General features: G+C 38.1%; 1 protein-coding gene across 1 annotated transcript in view; it reads left to right on the plus strand.

The window, feature by feature from the left end:
• Positions 1-46: 46 nt before the first annotated feature.
• The window catches only part of LOC101861604 (alanine aminotransferase 2), a 22,124-nt gene continuing 4,476 nt past the window's right edge, over positions 47-17,694 (plus strand). The window contains exons 1-11 of the mRNA XM_005105555.3: positions 47-481; positions 5,158-5,247; positions 7,049-7,157; positions 7,970-8,100; positions 8,907-9,023; positions 9,848-9,977; positions 12,183-12,262; positions 13,080-13,213; positions 14,079-14,187; positions 14,556-14,621; positions 15,462-15,617. Of these exons, the coding sequence (XP_005105612.1) occupies positions 302-481; positions 5,158-5,247; positions 7,049-7,157; positions 7,970-8,100; positions 8,907-9,023; positions 9,848-9,977; positions 12,183-12,262; positions 13,080-13,213; positions 14,079-14,187; positions 14,556-14,621; positions 15,462-15,617 (1,302 nt within the window). The 5' untranslated portion in view covers positions 47-301. The remainder of the gene's footprint in view (positions 482-5,157; positions 5,248-7,048; positions 7,158-7,969; positions 8,101-8,906; positions 9,024-9,847; positions 9,978-12,182; positions 12,263-13,079; positions 13,214-14,078; positions 14,188-14,555; positions 14,622-15,461; positions 15,618-17,694) is intronic.

The raw sequence follows: 17,694 nt of genomic DNA on the forward strand, positions 1-17,694 counted from the left end.
TATTACACGAAGGGAGATAATATAAATACAGAGGTCAGCAACTTTGACCTGTGACCTTGTAGATGCCCGTCCTGCCTTGGCAAGGCTAAACTACTAAACTTGGCCTAATAAATAGTCAGTCGAGTCAACCAGTTTTGCTTTGGCGGAGTAGAGAGCTTGATTACATCTTCTCTTACGCGAAGGCTGTGCAATAAATTGCATCGCAATTATTTATTATTGTACCCAGAAGATAAAAAGGCCAAATACTGATTCTTTCTGCTGTTCTTCTTTTGTGGATCAGGGGTAATACGAAAACGGCATAATGTTTCGTCTCAGAGCACCAACAACGATGCTGTGTAAGAGCAAGGTTGTGGAGAAAGCTTTGAGTCGTGGCAAGGTCTTGACTATTGACAACATGAACCCTCATGTGAAAAATATTGAATACGCAGTAAGGGGACCGATTGTCATTAGAGCCGGAGAGATTGAAAAAGAACTCAATGCGGTGAGTAACGTATTTCGTAGGCCGAAGCTTTCTTGAGGGGCGTGTAATGTTTGTGTTCAGTGGGCAGAGATTATGAGGTGTGTAAACAAAAACTCCTTCCTTCTTAGTTCTGAAGTTTGACCACTTACTCGTCGTACCTATCCCTGTCGCATGTGCTAAGATGAAGTGTACCTTAATTAAACAAAGCAACTTTACCTTCTCTGAATGTAGTGTAAGGATCCGAAGTGCTTTTTACTGGACTTTTTTTTCACTATCCAGGACAACAGAGGGTCTAGCAGAATCTGCGAGATGTGAAATCTTTTCATAATCTATCATCTTGAATTTCACCACATGTACATAGATCTATATTTCAGGCTCCAGTGTCAAGGAAAGTAAAGAAAGTTGGACAAGTTGGTCAAAATATTACTTGAATTATACGAGTACGAGTGACATACCAGCAAAAGTTTTTTTACCTGACCATGAAGGAATAAAAGGTAGAAAGCTAAAAATTGGTACTAGCCTATCTTTCTCTGTGTAGTCGCCTCCCACAGTTAGGCCTCTATACATTTTTGCCATTGTTGTGTGACCTTGTACAGACATTGAGAATAGAAGACCCTCTCTTTGTCAGAAAACCAGCCTTCTACTGCTTCTTTGACCTGACATCGTCATGTTTAAAATGACTTCCTTTTAAATCCTTTTTCAGTTTGGGGAATAAAAAAAGTCGGACGGGGTTAAATCAGGAGAATAGGGCGGATGTGTCAAAATTTCATAGCCACTTTCTCGTGCAGTTTCTGCAGCTTTTCTTGAAGTGTGTGCTGTTGCATTGTCTTGAAGCAGCAAAATGCCTTTTGTCAGATCTTTTTTCTGCGTCTTTCTTTTGTATCCTCTCGTAATTTTTTTAGCTGGTTAGAATAATGGTCTCCAGTGATCGCATATCCATTTTCAAGATAGCCTGTTATAATCACTCCTTCTTGGTCCCCAAAAGCTGATAGCATCACTTTTCCACTTAATTGATAGCTGCACCTTTGCCTTCTTTGGTGATGGAGACGAGGGCAAGCTGTTTCCACTGCATTAATGCAGAGATTTTGACTCGTGATCGTAGTGGTGGGCCCATGTCTCATCCATAGTTACAAGTCTTTCAAAAAATTAGTTTCATCCTTATCATACAGACCAAGCAATTCTTGACAACAATCCACCTGTTGCATTTTTTTTAGGAGGAGTCAACAAATGTGGGACCCATCACGCAGAAACCTTGGTCATATCAAATGTTCATTTAAGATTCTTTCAACTGACCCAATGCTAAGCCAAGTTTCTTTGCTCAAACGTTTAACTGTCACTGGCCTTCTATCAGACAACACTGTAAGTTTCTTGATTTTCAACCCTATTCTGTTCTGTTGTTGGCACTGTCACAGGGAAACCATCACGGTGGTCCTCTTCAATGTCCATGAATTCGCTTAAAAACTTTTTACGCCAGGATTTTATCCCAGCATAAGATGGGCAATCTGTTCCATATATACGGCATGCATCTCTGTAATAATATCCTATAGTTGCTTCCCTTACAAGAACAAAAACTTCATTACTGCCCAGTGCTCATTTTTCTCCATTTTTATGTTGAAACTGGAGAACATTATACCCCCATTCACTTACAGTGCGCTGGTGTTGAAACCGGTCATCGGAAATTCCCCCAAATGTACATCCATTCTAGGAAGATGATTGTTGGCTTTTATTCCAAATTTCAGCTTTCTACCTTTATTCCTTCATGGTCAGGTAGAAAAACTTTTGGTATGCCTCCTCCACGTTAACATGCCTGTTGGGTTAATCGTCACTTACATGTGGTTGATTTTACTGCTTGTTTGATTGATTCAAATATGATCATTTGATAGTTTTATAAAAGCCTTTTCCGTATTGTTCGTTATGAGATGTTCCAGCATCGCTCGCGTCCCACACCATGACTGCGTGCGGGGCGAGCCAGTCATGCGGTGCAGTCAGCATCACTCCCCAACCTCCCTTCCCAGACACCCCCCCCCCCTCTTCCAGTCTCTCATGGTGAGACAAGGACTACGTTTTGGCTGTAACAATAACAAAGAAACACCTACCTGCTGTCGGGAAGGCTGTAAATCTGGGTGTTTAGTTGAGAATGCGAAGTCGATTTGTTCGAGATTCAATTGTTGCATGTTAGGGAACCCCATGAAGTCAATACAAAGAAAATATAGGGACTGAAACGGGACCGAGCATAATGTTCGAGATACCCAAGAATTCATGATTTTTTGTTTTCGATATTTGTGGATTTTACTATATTGTGTTTTCTGCAGCAAAAAATACAGCTCAGTTTAGCCCCCAAAAGCAGTGCATCTGCATGTGGGTGCGAAATTAGAATTTTACCGCCTTTTCCTCTGGATCAGCACTGTTCTCAATTTTTTTCCCATTTTTTAAATGACAGATGATAAAGTAGCGTTCAGAGGATTCCCCGACCAAAAAGCCTTTTCTGCTTCTTTTGCTCCGCCAATATCCATGCGATCTGAACTGGATGTTAAGTTTAAATTTGATTGTAATTCCTAGTAATAAATGATAGTCAGGGTAAATATAATGTTCTCCTCTCAACACCCTTACGTCTTTAAAGAGTTCCTCGAGATCTTACCTACCTTGTGTGGTTGTCTGTATTAACTGGTGAAATCCTGGAATGCTATGCCTCTAATGAACTGGTTGTTAAAGGCATATAGGCCATGTGGTCAGAAGTAATTTGTTGAAATTCAAATGTTGAAAAAAGCACCAAAAGTGCATAATGTAGGTACAACTGCATTTTTTTTCTTTCTCCTGTAAAATTTTGCTTTCTGGGCTTTGTACATTTTAACAGCTTCCCTACATTATAGGCATTATAGGATTGGTCCCAAACAGACACCTTTTGACACTTTAACACTTTGCTGCTCCTTTCGCCGTCGGTCGGCGATGTTTACACCTAGTTTCTTTGGATTTTCCCCAAAAAACCTTTGCCTTTGATGGCAAGAGTTTTTACTTTATATGAGCCTTGTTATGGCAAAGTGTTAAGCTCACCAAAGTCAGCACTTTTTGTTGGTGATGTGACTCCATTTTTATGAACACGGACTAAGTTCAATGTCATATATGTGAATTGCAATATGGTAGAACCCTGATGGTTAACCTTGATTTCTTGAATAGGATTGAAATGTCTAGGTGTTGATACTGTAATTTAGTCGAGCAAGGTAAGAATAGAAACTTTTCCTTTTGCTGGTTTGGCGCAAACAACTATTTTTTTAACTCTCAAAAGTCAGAGCAGTCAATATGTTGTGGAGCTGCCTATATGTGCAGACTGAAATAAGGAAATTCCATTACTGTTTGATTTTTTAAATGAGATTTCAACTAAAAAATAGCAACTTTTTCAGGGACTAATGATGGAAGTGAAAATCTGATAATTTTTAGCTCATCAGGCGAGAGTAACTACCTTTTCAAATTAAGCTGTTACAACTGTGTGCTAAGAACTGGAAAAGACTGTTCCTGAATTGACTGAATCATTAAGGATGTTGGTGATGATTTCAATGAAACTTTCAAGGAAGGAGACTTGCAAAGGTGTTGGGATGGGTTAATGAAACTTTCAAGGCGTTGGGATGGGTTAATAGTGGCACGACTTCGTTGCAGATGACCATTTGACATAGTTAGCTGTGACCCTTGTAGACTGTGTGAGGGCAACTGTGGTTTACTGGTGTTATATAAAAAAGGCCCTGATTTTATGGTCTAACATGTAAGTTCTTCAAATTGTCATGTTTGTATAATTGATTATTCACTGTCTGTAAAAATTGCTGAGGTGGCAATTAAGTTGTCTTGATTATTTCATCAGGAGGTTATTCCGACACTAGTACACTCTTCAAACAAAAGCTAACAACCATCCGTATAAAATTTGACAGCCCCTAGCACTGAAAATCCTCCCCCACCCCACCACTGCACACAGACTGAGAATAGGTAAAATGTAAAATTTCCAGATGGATTTTTTTGTGATGGTAGTTTATCAGTAGATGTAAAAACAAAGTTTTTTAGAGCCTGAATTTTAAGACCTTTTGGGGGGGGGGGGGGATTAAGTAGCCAGGATATTGTTTTTTGGTTGTTGTTGTTGTTGTTGTTTTGTATTTTGGTAAGTGTTTTACGGTGCTTGCAATTGCCTAAGGTCATATGAGCTAGCGGGGGACACATCAAACATTTTCAGTTGGTAGGAAATTTTGAATTTTGCCCCGGTGGCGGCCGAACCCTTTTCTTATCGACTTTGGACCATCAGGGGATCTTTAACGTGCGCAACTTGCACACGTGACCTCCTGAGTTTTTTTGCCCTTGTTTGAGAAGGCTAGGTGTAGATCTTACCTACCAGAAGATCAGGGGTGTGGCTGAAAGACAGCAGTAAGAAGGAGCCAAGGAGAAGCAGTAGAAAGGCTGCAGAAAGAGATAAGAGGGTATTGTTGGAAACGAAGGAAAATGATGATGGCAGTTTGATTGTTTGTCTTAAAAAATGTTTTTAATTCTAGCAGAGAAATAATGTTAAGGACGCTTTTTAGTAGATTCAGAAATATTGAAACACTGGATGGTTTATTAATTCTAAGTTGTCACCGTGTAAAAGCCCCTTTGGTGATGGAATGCTGTCAAATTGTGTAGCGTCCAAATAATGCTGTTTGTTTTTTTCCCACTTATATTATCAGGGCGAAAAGAAAAATTTTACCGATGTCATCAGAGCAAATATTGGAGACTGCCATGCCACTGGACAAGAGCCACTCACATTCTTAAGACAGGTGAACAGATTTTTTTTCCACCTATTTACATTATAGGTCTACACCATATTTTTCTTGGCTTGTCTAAATAGTCAAACAGAAATATAAAGTCTTTCCTTCAGACTCCATTTGGCATGTTAGTTTTTTGGGTGTCAGCTATCCGTGGCGGACAGAATTATTTCTGTTTATACTGTGTGATGGTCGTCAAATCATATTTTCTAATGATGTGAATTTTGTTTCTGTAGCACTTTGCAGTGAGTTGCAACCAATTAGTGAATTGTGTTCCTAGGTAAAAATGGTTCAAATGCAATTGATTACACATTCAAGAGCCTTAGACCAGACAGTCACTGAACACACAAATGAACTTTGTCGAGTGTGTGGGCGTTTAAATTTAACTGTCAAACGAAAAAAAAAGGTTACAGAAAGCTCCAATTTTGTAAGACAATGGAGATATTGTCTTGATTTATGGGACTGATGTGAGGGACGAAGATAAACAGTCGTATTCCGCTAACATTTGTGTCAAGTGTTTTACAGCGATTTCAACGATCAGAAGTAGACAGAGTGTTACGTCAATACAAGCTGAAAAAAAAAGCTGTTGAAGCTAGTAGTAATATACATGGTGTGCCTTTAACAATAACATCAATGTGAATTCCTGCTCCGTTTGTCGGCATCACTTGAGTCTTGTTGGTGGCTGCATACAAAGAAAACCTGCACCTCCAGAGCTGAGCTGCTCACATCATACACATCACACACATTCTATAGTCCAGTTATAAAGGATGACACATCAACAAGTCTTATTGCCAGCCCGACACCAAGTAGCATTTTGAAGAAACAAGTCTTGACCTATTAGCACATCCTGTCACCTAATCAACACTTATGAAAATTTCAAGGTCGTATACACTCACACAACAGATACATCAAAATCTCTGATGTCCAAACATGAACTTACATTCACTCGCTCACTAAACAGGCCAGAAGATCAACCTCTAACGAAAGAAGAGGCGAAACTAAACTACTCACATATTGAATCAAAATAAAGTTGTAAAGCTGACAGCAAAGGGAGAGCCATTAATGGAAAATACTTGCGCCACAGATAGAGACATTATGACATCTAAAGTCAGGACACCAACAAAACGCAAACAAGTACACATTTTATAAGACACCAGAGAACACATAGTGGGCACATACAAACAATCAGATGACATACAAATGGCCTCAGAATTGAAGAGAATACCCTCTATTTGGAGACATGCAATTTTTTAGAGGCGCTGGGATTAAACAGAAATCGGTGCCGTATATTGATAGGAGAATACAGATTCAATTGGAACATACAAAAAGCCATGTTCCCTGTACCGCTGCAGACAAAATTTTGAGTGAGTCAATTTTCTAACTCATTTTCCTGTCTTATGTACCGGTTTTGTAAATATTTATCAGCAAGTTAATAAGTTATTAGCCACTGAAGTAGGTGTTTGTTGTTTCGACCTACTCTGAATAGACGTACATTTTAAGAGCATCTATTTCCAGAACGAGAGCAGCAACGATATTGATTCTTTGTACCAACAAAAAGAAGTCTAGTTTCTTTCTGTAAAGAACAAACTTGTGTGTACATACGATATTATTTGTTTGTGTAAACCAATAAAACATGGGTCGTAAACTCTTTATAACATTTGCCTTCGCTGGTAGCGTGAGGTGGGGTGTGTGACCCGGTCACTCCATTGCCGAGCCAACTAAAAGAATGGTGTTTGTACGCCATGTTGTGTAGCTCAGAAACGACTACCATAATTTTGGAGCAGGTGTTACATTTGTATATCTCTGTTATCAGGTAGTTGGGATTTGTGCCTACCCCAAGCTGTTTGAGGACCCCAGTCTCCCTGAAGATGCCAAACAGAGAGCTGACAGGATTCTGAACTCTTGTGGGGGAAGGAGCCTGGGTAAACTCTGAACACAATGTTTTGCTTCAACGACATTCCTTCACTGTTCAAATAAACTCAGTTATGCCTTATGAGAAATAGTGTTGGTTATGCAGAAATAGCTTCTCTGCCACTAGAATTTGTAATGAAAAGTATATTGCAATATATGAAGTGCCTTTAATCAGACCTACCCAACTTTCATTGAATGAAAATTAATACTGCTACATTATTATCTCACTATTGACCATTAAACATGAACACCTAAAAATTTGTTTAACCCTATCCGTACGCCCTGGGGTCATTTTGTACCCCCGGGGTTGTATTCTTCACATTTTAGAATACTTCTAGTACGAAGATCTCTTTGAAGCTTTCAGTATTTCTAAAAAATTAATCATTTTGACAGACTGCTATGCAAAGCGTACCGATCGGATTAACGAGTAAATTTCCTGTTTGGAAAGTGGTGGCACAGAATTCCCCACGTCGTATGGATACGATAATAAAACACGATGTACGGATAGTGTTAAAGAACACCTGTTCTCATGTATCCTCTCTTGTAGGACTGATGTGCCTTATGAATAATGGATTAGATTGTTTAATGTCCATTCCTTGTGAACAATTAGCTGGTGTAGACTCTACTGTTTGTGTGCTTTTGTTTTTTTGTTGTTTTTTTTCAATTTGCAGTGTTCAGCATCTGGCGCCATAAGTATATATCATAACATGGTGACCAAGGAAAACGTGCTTTACTCGTAAAGAAAACAAAGTTTTTCGTGATTATTGAGGAGCTGATTGTCACACCAGTGTACTAAGATAGATTCTTTTCCTAACATTGCCAGGCTCTTACAGTGACAGTGCTGGCCTGACTGTGGTAAGAGAAGACATAGCACAGTACATCACAGAGAGAGATGGGATCCCAGCAGACCCTGCCAACATCTTCCTGTCTACTGGAGCCAGTGAAGCTATCAGGGTAAAAGAGTAAAAAAAAAAAAAAAGAATAATAATTTTAAGCAGTAGATTTAATTCCAGTATTGGCAAACCTCTTTTCTGATCAAGGAGTTAACAAAGAAATTGCAAAGAGCCCGGGGTTTCATGGAAAAAAAACCCAAAGGCGACCCTTTAACTCCAGGACAAAGTACTTAGTTTGGTAATAATTAGAAAAATAGATGCCACAGAATTTTAGAAAATGAATTGAAACACAGGTAGATTGAAGAGTCGTGGGCAAAAACAATTGTGCTGAATTATAAATCTGTCAATAGCATTGCTCGTGTTTGCTTTTTTTAACCCTGCAAGTATGGCTATACAAATAGCCTGTGGTTTCAGGAAAAATTTAATGATTCATTGGGAAATGCTTGAGAACAGGTAAACTTGACCATAAACCTACACATTTTAAGGAATTAAATCGTAAATAGAGAGTAGGGCTCATTTGTGAAGGAGTTGGAATTGTTTGATGTAGTAAAAAAAACCTGATTAATGAACCAAAATTGTGATGCAAATAACAGCTGATTAAATCAGCTGCGACACCTCAGAACAGTAGGAGAGGTAATGAATTACCCATTGTCAGTTTCATATGAATGCCATTCCAATGACCATCCACTATTCAGTTTTTCTGTGGATTTAATGACTTGTTGGTAAAAAATTAAAAAGGAATGTGGCCCACAAATGCTTTTGTACAAACACAGTGCCTAAAGCCACTTATTCAGCTATCTAATTTCTTTATTTTGCTCCACAATTGTTGTAACTCATTTGCTGATCAATTCTTTTTCCTTTCTGCAGAATGTCATGAAGCTTTTGATGACAACTCTTGAAGGCAATGATAAATCAGGAGTGATGATTCCCATTCCACAATACCCTCTGTACACAGCCACCATTGCTGAATATAATGCAGAGCCTGTAAGGACTTTCTTCACTCTATAGTTATTTATGGTATCCACTTGGTGTACATGTCCAGTGCATTTTCATGATATTGCTGTTGTCACATGGTTCCTCTAACATGTCGCAGTCTACTCCCTAATTTTTCCTCTTTTTTTTTTTACCCATTGCTTTCATTTTGCTGCTCTCCAAGGTTTAAAATAATTATTTCCTAAAATACTTTTGTTGGATTCGTAAACAAGAAAAGTTTCAAGTTGCTTGAGCTGTGCTACTTGCAGAAAGATTCACAGGTTATAATTACATCTGTGTGATGAGGATATGAAGCTAATGGATATTTTCATACTCCTTTCAAATTCTGTTCTACATATCCAATGTTTGTCGTGTCTCTTTCTTGCTTTTTGTCTTGTATCCATGCTCTATAAGAAGTGGAAGGGCTTCAATCTACTTTTTATGAAGGATTTATAAGAATTTATTTACAGGAATTTCTACAACAACTGTATTGAATCAATTGATGTTCTTCACTTTTATTTTGTTACTGAGGTTTTTCTTGCCTCATGAATTTGCAATTTCCCGACTTCATATGGCCTAGACTGATATTTTTATGACAAAATGAGGTAGGCCTACGTGTTATGTTGAAACTGTATTTTAAGAAAGATAACACATCCTTGTACATTAGAAATTAAAAAAAAAATATATATTATTTGCAGACTATCGAATTCTTACAGATGAACTTTCCTACTTAATTTTTGTGCAACTTGGTTTTTGGTCTGTGTTTATTTGGTGTCTTTTTTTAATCTGTTGTGTTCTACACGTACATATACTTTATACATTTTTGCGCCTCTCAGATCGGTTACCTTTTAGATGAGTCAAATAACTGGTCTCTGAGTCTGGACGAGCTGGAGCGGTCTCTGCAAGAAGCTAAACCTCATTGCAAACCCAAAGCCATTTGCATCATCAACCCAGGCAATCCTACTGGTATGTAATCTATGGGCTATAACTGTCATCTCTGATGAGCTTTTTTATGGCATTGTAAGGTACTTTTAAAAAAAATTGTTCTGGTTCTTTTACTCGTGTTTTATCCAACAACAAAAATTTGGAAGATACCAATAAACTCTATGCTCTATGCAACTCTTGCTCCTTCTTTCCTATCAAACATCTATCATCCTTATCTTCCCTCCTTCTTTTTTATGTTTGTTACTCTCTTGTAACACCTCTTATCTTCTGGCGCTCATATGACCTTATGCAGTTGCAAGTGCCGTAAAACTCTTACTAAAACTTAAAACTGAACAACCTCTAGTCTGTTGTTGTTGTTGTTATCGATCCAGCAACAGCTGGGCTCTCGCCCTTCTGTCCAATGCCATGTAGTGATAAGTGCAGGTTTGCTGCAGTTGCTGTAATGTTCCATAGAGTGTGTTGTCAATGTTAGGTCTCGGAGGGAGAAGGGTACCTCTAGTCTAGTACATAAAGTTATCAGATCATAGCCGGCAACTGATCCATCTAAAAAAGAAGTTGAGAAAGGTTTTGGTAATCCTTTGACCTACAAAAATATGAGCCTCCGTTTGTGATGAGTGTTAAAAAAAAATTCCCATAAATTAAAGTCAGCCTGTTAGGCGTAAATATTGTATACCACTTTTAAGATAATTTGATTACCTTTACTGTGACATGCAAGTCTTAGCGCAGGCAATCTCTTTTGTATGCTGTGACCTAATTTCAGTGTTACTATAAATAGAAATGCTCGTGACTTATGTCACGTTCAAGAAAACCCAATGATGAAAAAAAAGTATAAGATATCTTTTTTTTCTTCTAGAAAGCCAAAGCTTATCCGACTATCAAAAGAACCCCCCCCCCCCATGTAATTCTCTCCCTCTCTCTCTCTCTCTCTCCCTCCCTCCCTCCCTCCCTCCCTCTCTCCCTCCCTCCCTCCCTCCCCCTCTCTCTCTCTCTCTCTCTCTCTCTCTCTCTCTCTCTCTCTCTCTCTCTCTCTCTCTCTCTCTCTCTCTCTCTCTCTCTCTCTCTCTCTCTCTCTCTCTCTCTCTCTCTCTCTCTCTCTCTCTCTCTCTCTCTCTCTCTCTCTCCTCCCCCCTCCTCTCTCTCTGTGTGTGGGTGTGCGTGGGCATGTGTGTGTGTGTGTGAGAATTGACCATGAAATACATTAGTCTGTTCCTCTTGTTACACAGGATTTGCATTTAACAATTATGCGATGAGCAGAAGTCATAATTTAGTACAGCCTTGAACAGCTATCAGCAGTTCTTTTGACCTCTCAAGGTCATTTGAGGTCATTCTAAAATTGTTGGACAGGAAGCGATGTAGAAAATAACTCAGAGACAAAAGAAAAGTAGTAACTGCTGTAATTTGATTAGAAATAATAAAATATCGCTAACTAACTCAAAAGTCTAGTGAGATAACACTAGTATTATATTTTAAGAATATTCACTCTAACTTAAAAGGTACTTTTAGAATGTATTATTTTCAAGCCTCTCACTCTACCGTTCCATATGGAAGGATTTTTCATTTAGAGAATGAAAGTTCAAGAGAGTTAAGATGGATTCCTCAAAGAAAGAGAAAGAGAGGAAAGCCTCAAAGCACTTGTAGAAGGGACTTGGATTCAGACCTCAAATAGATTGGATACAGTTGGACAGAGAGGTAGAGACTTTAGCTCAAACCAGAAGTTAATGGAGAGCTCTTGTTGGTGGCATGTTATGAGAAATTCATTGATGATGATATGTCTGGATTGCTTTGCTGACTCTTGTTACCTTATGATGAGCAAGGGCTGATTAGGGTCAGACTGAACTGTTCAGTTGTCGTCTCAAATTATTTTTAACTGATTCAAATATTTATAGTTTTCAGTTCAAATTTCTGTAAAGCTATAAAGCAAATGATGAAATTTATGCCTGTATGATTTGCAATTGTGGGTGGTTGGTGGGTGCTTTAGTGTAGTTTACTTCATCTTCTCTATCAAACGTTTATCGTCCTTATCTCTCCTCCCTTTTTTTAATGTTTGTTACTCTCTTGTAACACCTCTAATCTTCGGTACTTATATGACCTTATTGTGTTGCAAGTCCTGTAAAACTCATTATAAAACAATTTTTTTAAAAAGATTTACAAGTGTCATACTTTTCATTGTCATGAAGTGATGGAAGCAAACATTTACATTACCATAATATGTTCATTGTTATTCAGGACAAGTTCTGACAAGGCAGAACATTGAGGACATTATTCGGTTTGCTCATAAAGAAAACCTGTTCATCATGGCTGATGAGGTTTGTAGATATACATTGTCTTTTAGATTTCATATTTTCATTTTTCATCCTGTGACTTTACCTCTTTTTTCTTTTTTTTTTTTCTTTTTTTTTTTTAGTAGAGGTTTTACGGCGCTCGCAACTGCAAAAGGTCATATGAGCGCCAGAAGATTAGAGGTGTTACAAGAGAGTAACAAACATAAAAAAAGAAGGGGGAGATAAGGACGATAGATGTTTGATAGGAAAGAAGAAGCAGACCACACCAGAGCACCCGCCAACCACCCACATTTACTTCTTTCGTCAGTAATGTCTATTTAGAGTGTGATTCATCTTCACATTTGTTTGGTTGTGTACTTATCTTTTAATTTTTAACATTGTTTTGTTTAAGTCTGTACTATTATTTACAGTTGTAAGCCATAAGTCCCACAAAGCTATTATAGTTTTACATCATGTTTATGGAAATCTTAATCAAACACTGATTTTTTTTGCCACCTTACTGACTTACTCACTCACTCATTTATATATATATATATATATTATATATGTGAGGTGTGCTGGCAAAATGAGTTGCTTCTCGGATTTTAGCGTTATGGAAACTGATACACCAACTTGATAGCTGAAGTTTGTGCAATTTGTGAGCATAGTAAAAGACACGGTAGACTTGAACAAAATGGCATCAATTGAAAATCTATAAATCTGACCCCAGTGTCGATTTAATATATATAATATATATATATATCTTTATCAGTGATATTTGGGGCAGTGGGGATTATTTTGTGCTGCTGTTGCTCTGTATAAGATACTTTATTTTTCTCCTTTTCTTTTGTAATTGACCCAGGTTTATCAGCACAACGTGTATGCAGAAGGATCTCAGTTCCATTCTTTCAAGAAGGTTTTGACAGAAATGGGTCCACCATACAGTGAAATGGAACTAGCCTCTTTTATGTCGACTTCTAAAGGATATATGGGAGAGTAAGTTTGTTTGTTTTTTTGGTCTACAACTGCTTTTTTGTTAAGTGGCAAACTTATCTTGACACAATTTTTTGAAAAAAGAAAGTTTGAGGTTGAATACCTTTATATCACCTGCCCCCCCCCCCCCCCCCCCCCCCCCCCCACCCCCACTCCCGGGCAGTGCTACTGACACTGAAGTGTCTTTAGGCCATTCCCAAAGGGGGGATATGAACATGTTCTTATGCACAGTAGAATTGTAAATGGGCTGATTTATAAATGTCATGCTCATTCTGTGCCGGAACAACATAATGTGGAACTGTTACTTTTTCTTTCCTCATCCTTTCTATCGTCATTTTTCCTGTACTTTTAAAAAAATGTTTGTCACTCTCTTGTGAACTGCTATTTCCATGGGTGCTTTGATTGTCGAAGCAGACTTTGTGCTGTTGAGTCTTGAGAGTAAGCCTGATTCCCTGTTAAGACTTCTCTTTTGACACCCACCCCTTGGCGCTCATATGACCTTATGCAGTAGCGAGCGCAGTAAAACCTCTACTAAAACAAACAAAAATCACCTTACCTAAAATAAACAAGGCATTCCAGAACAATATCATTTTAATATTTGTGTGCGAATGGTTGGAGGGTGTGGCTGGTAGGTCCTATGTCTGTACTATTAGTTCTCTTTTGGTTCTGCCTGTCTTGCTTTTTCCCCAACTCTAAATGACTGTTCTTGGGTCGTTGTGCTTCTCTTTAGCCAAACAGAACAAACAAACAAACAAACAAACAAACAAACAAATAATATTTGTTGTTTCTGACATGTATTCCAGACTTTTCTCTGTTAATCCCAAGAAAAAAAGCACTCATTTGCCTGTGCCGTGTATTTTCTACACAGATGTGGCTTCCGTGGTGGTTATGTAGAGCTGATCAACATCGACCCCCAGGTGAAAGCCATGTTCACCAAGGCCATCTCAGCCAAGCTCTGCTCTGCTGTCACTGGTCAGGTAATATCTATGGCATAATAAAGAAAGATTAACTTGTTTAAGCTGTGACTTCTCCAAAAAATTTGAGGGGACTTAAGAAGATCTCAGGTAGCAACGTATGTCTATAAATATATTTTCTATGTAAAATGTATGGAGACTGTGAAATATTTCATAAATAGTTTATCTCACTGAGTTGCTTATGCTTGATAGTAAAAGTTGAAGTGGAAGGGAACACAGTTATTTCATTTTCATTGTTTGACTTTTGTGAAGTGTTTCTTCAATTTCATTTTCTTCATCTGTAATTCATTATTATTGTTTGTTTTCTTACTAATTTAAAACAAATATTTCAGATAGTTAATTCTTTCATAATTGTATTCAATTTTTACCAGGCTGCCATGGATGTGGTTGTGAACCCACCAAGAGAAGGAGAACCATCTTATGAGCTTTTCAAAACTGTAAGTGTAAATTCCTTTCATCCATCTCCTTTCTATTCTTTTTGAAAGGGTTCTTTGGTTTTGTATTTATTTGGGGGTTTTTTGGCCAGTCATTTCGCTTTTTACAATATTAGGAATTCTACTGAGAAGAAAGTTGAAAACCTTGTGTTTCAGCTTTACACTCAATTGTCACATATTATGTCTATAAAGGAAATTAACTTTTGTATACTTTTTGATACAATTTATTTTGATTTGTTCAGTATCATATGTGAGGCAGAGTGGTGGAATCAGGCTCTCGTCAAAATAATCAAAGTGAAGAAACTTGCTTTTTCTGTTGGTTTGTGAATTTTTATCAAATTTTTATTTTTCGGCTCAACACCTTTCATACCCATTAGAGAACTCATTTCTGTTTGGATTTTTCGGAAAAAATTTGATTAAAGGCACAAAAAATGTAAATTTTCAGTTACCACGGACTCTTAAGCTAAGGAAATAACTAATCTTTGGCGGCCATTTTCTCACTAATTTTACCTCTGAAAACAGGTGACCCCCACCTCATTCATTTGCAAATATCTCGACTTGTATTCAAGATAAATGGATATTTCTTTCATCCAAATAAACACAAGTGAACAAGCTTTACGATGATACCAATAACTCTACATGCTCAAAAATTGACGAGAGCCTGATTCCAGCACGCTGCCTCACATATACAGTATTTTTCCCTAAAGGAGGTGAATGTATGACCTACTGGTGGAAAGATAGGTATGTATAAACGTTTTATGTGTAGAGGTGTGTTGTATATACACAATTACATTTTGAATGTTGCAATATTTCTCAGCTGATATTGTTGTTTGTTCTGCACAGCAAAAAGACACAGTGCTCAGTCAGCTGGCTGAGAAGGGACGTATGGTTACGAGTACGTTCAACTCTATCGAGGGCATGAGCTGCAATGCTGTGCAAGGAGCTATGTACGCCTTCCCAAACATTGATATTCCCAAGAAGGCTCAGGAAGCGGCAAAGGTAATATAAATCTAGTTTACTTATTGAATAAACAAAAAGGCAGTGGCAGATTTTGAAGTGTCTTTAACTCTTTATTTTCGGCTCCCTGCAGCCCGTGGTCGGAACCGCTGTGCTAGTGAGCTGCTGACACGTCAGCGGCTCAGGCACATTCCTTTTCGACGACTTCAACATCAAATTACTGTTTGGCAATTGCCGAAAACAAATCTCTTTTATTGGGAGCTCATTTATTAGATGAAGAAGCCTGGCATAGTGGGTTTACCCTCCATGGAGATTAAAGAGTTAAAGAAATTATGTTCTCAAGTTCATTCCTGCAGTTCAGAGGCATTTACTATTTGACCCAGTGCAGTAATGTTTATCGAAGTAATTACAACAGATTCTGTTGAGCACGAAATTCCTGACAACACAAACGGATTTCAACTTTATTTTTTCCCCTCTTTATTCTTTGCATTGCAACTTCCCTTACCACGATAAAAAATTTCAGCAGATATCAGTAACATTGACTAATTTTGGGCTCTTTCATCATACCTACCGGCTGACTCTCCCTCCTTTCTCCTTCCCATCCCTCCACCCCCCTCTTTATCCCATGCATTGCAACTTTCCTTAACATGACAAAATATTCTATAGCAGATCTGGTTAACATTTTTGGGGCAGTTTCATCCCGGCTGCTCCCTTCCCCCTCCCCTTTAAAAAAAAACCTCACAGTAGCTCCCTCACCGTTGTCAATACATGTCACACAACATGTGTTCAATAGATTAAGGCCCTGTCCGGCAAAACAAAGCCACTCTTACGCCACTGCTGCACGTGGGAAGTGAGTGAGGAAAGACAACCTGAGATGAGACACTGAGCAGCTGCCACCTGTCCTTAATTTGAATGGGAACACCCTGGGGTTTTGTTGGGGTTTTTTTTTTTTTGGGGGGGGGGGGGTATCCGAAGTTGAATATAAGATTTCATCAATGCCTTTCACCCCTGGCAGGGTATAGGCCACATACAAGCTCCTTCCATTTATCTCTGCCCTGAGCCATCCTTCCACGCTCGTTCCAAGTGAGCTTCATCTCTCTCATATAAGATTTACCTCTTTAAAATTTCCAAAAGTTGTGCAGCTCTGCAGGGGTTATTAGTGACTGAAAATGAGTTACACAAGACCCAATGTGATCTTGTCAGTTTTTTTTAAGTTTTTTTTTTTTTGTGTGGGTTTTTGATTTAAAAAAAAAAATTTTTTGGGGGGGGGTGTTTGTTTTTTTGGTGGGGGGTTGCAACAACAGTTAAGACAAAGTAGCCTCCTTTTTTTTTCAGTAACATTCGTCTTATGAAATCTGCTCAATATGAACAGATTCTATAGTCCCACGAAGTTTGTATTATCAAAGTTTTTCTGTGTATTGTATTCAGTTCATTTGAAATATTTGTCATTTGGTTTTGCTATGTTCTCTATAAATGAAAAGGTTGTACTTGTAAAAAGCAAACGTAGAGGATAATGAATGTTTTTGAAGGGATTCTCATGTAGAAAAGATATGAGCTTGCCTTTTTGTTTCTTCCTCAATAAATTGTGTTGCATCGTGGGGCAATTAGGCGCTCGTCAAAATAATGAGATTGAAGAAATGAACATGTTTCAGCTCATTTGGATCTATATTTTTGTTTTGGGTATTATTCCTTTTATGTCTATTTAAAAAACACATTTCTGTGTTTGTATTTTACTGAAAAATGTTGATCAAAGGCGCAAAAAAATGTAAACCTGCCGTTTCCAAGAACACTCAAGCTCTGGAAGTCACTGAACTTTATAGCGGCCATTTTCTGGCTAATCTTACCTTTGACACCAGGCGAGTCCTACCTCCTTCAATCGCAAATATCTATACTTCTATTTAAGGGGAGGAGTGACCCTTGATTTTGCCGATTTTGGGTCAGGCTATGCACATTGGGATGTTGGCTGATTTTTTAAGATTAATCAGTTCTTTGTCTAAAAATAGCATGGAAACAATTGAGAAAGTCTTTATTCTCTTCGTGAATTGCCTTTGAAAACATGAGGATGGGTTAATATAGCAAATTTTCACAATTATTGTCATTTTTCGCAAAATGTCGGGGG

The sequence above is a fragment of the Aplysia californica genome, unplaced genomic scaffold (assembly GCF_000002075.1).
Source record: "Aplysia californica isolate F4 #8 unplaced genomic scaffold, AplCal3.0 scaffold00477, whole genome shotgun sequence".
In the NCBI taxonomy this organism is placed as follows: Eukaryota; Metazoa; Mollusca; class Gastropoda; order Aplysiida; family Aplysiidae; genus Aplysia; species Aplysia californica.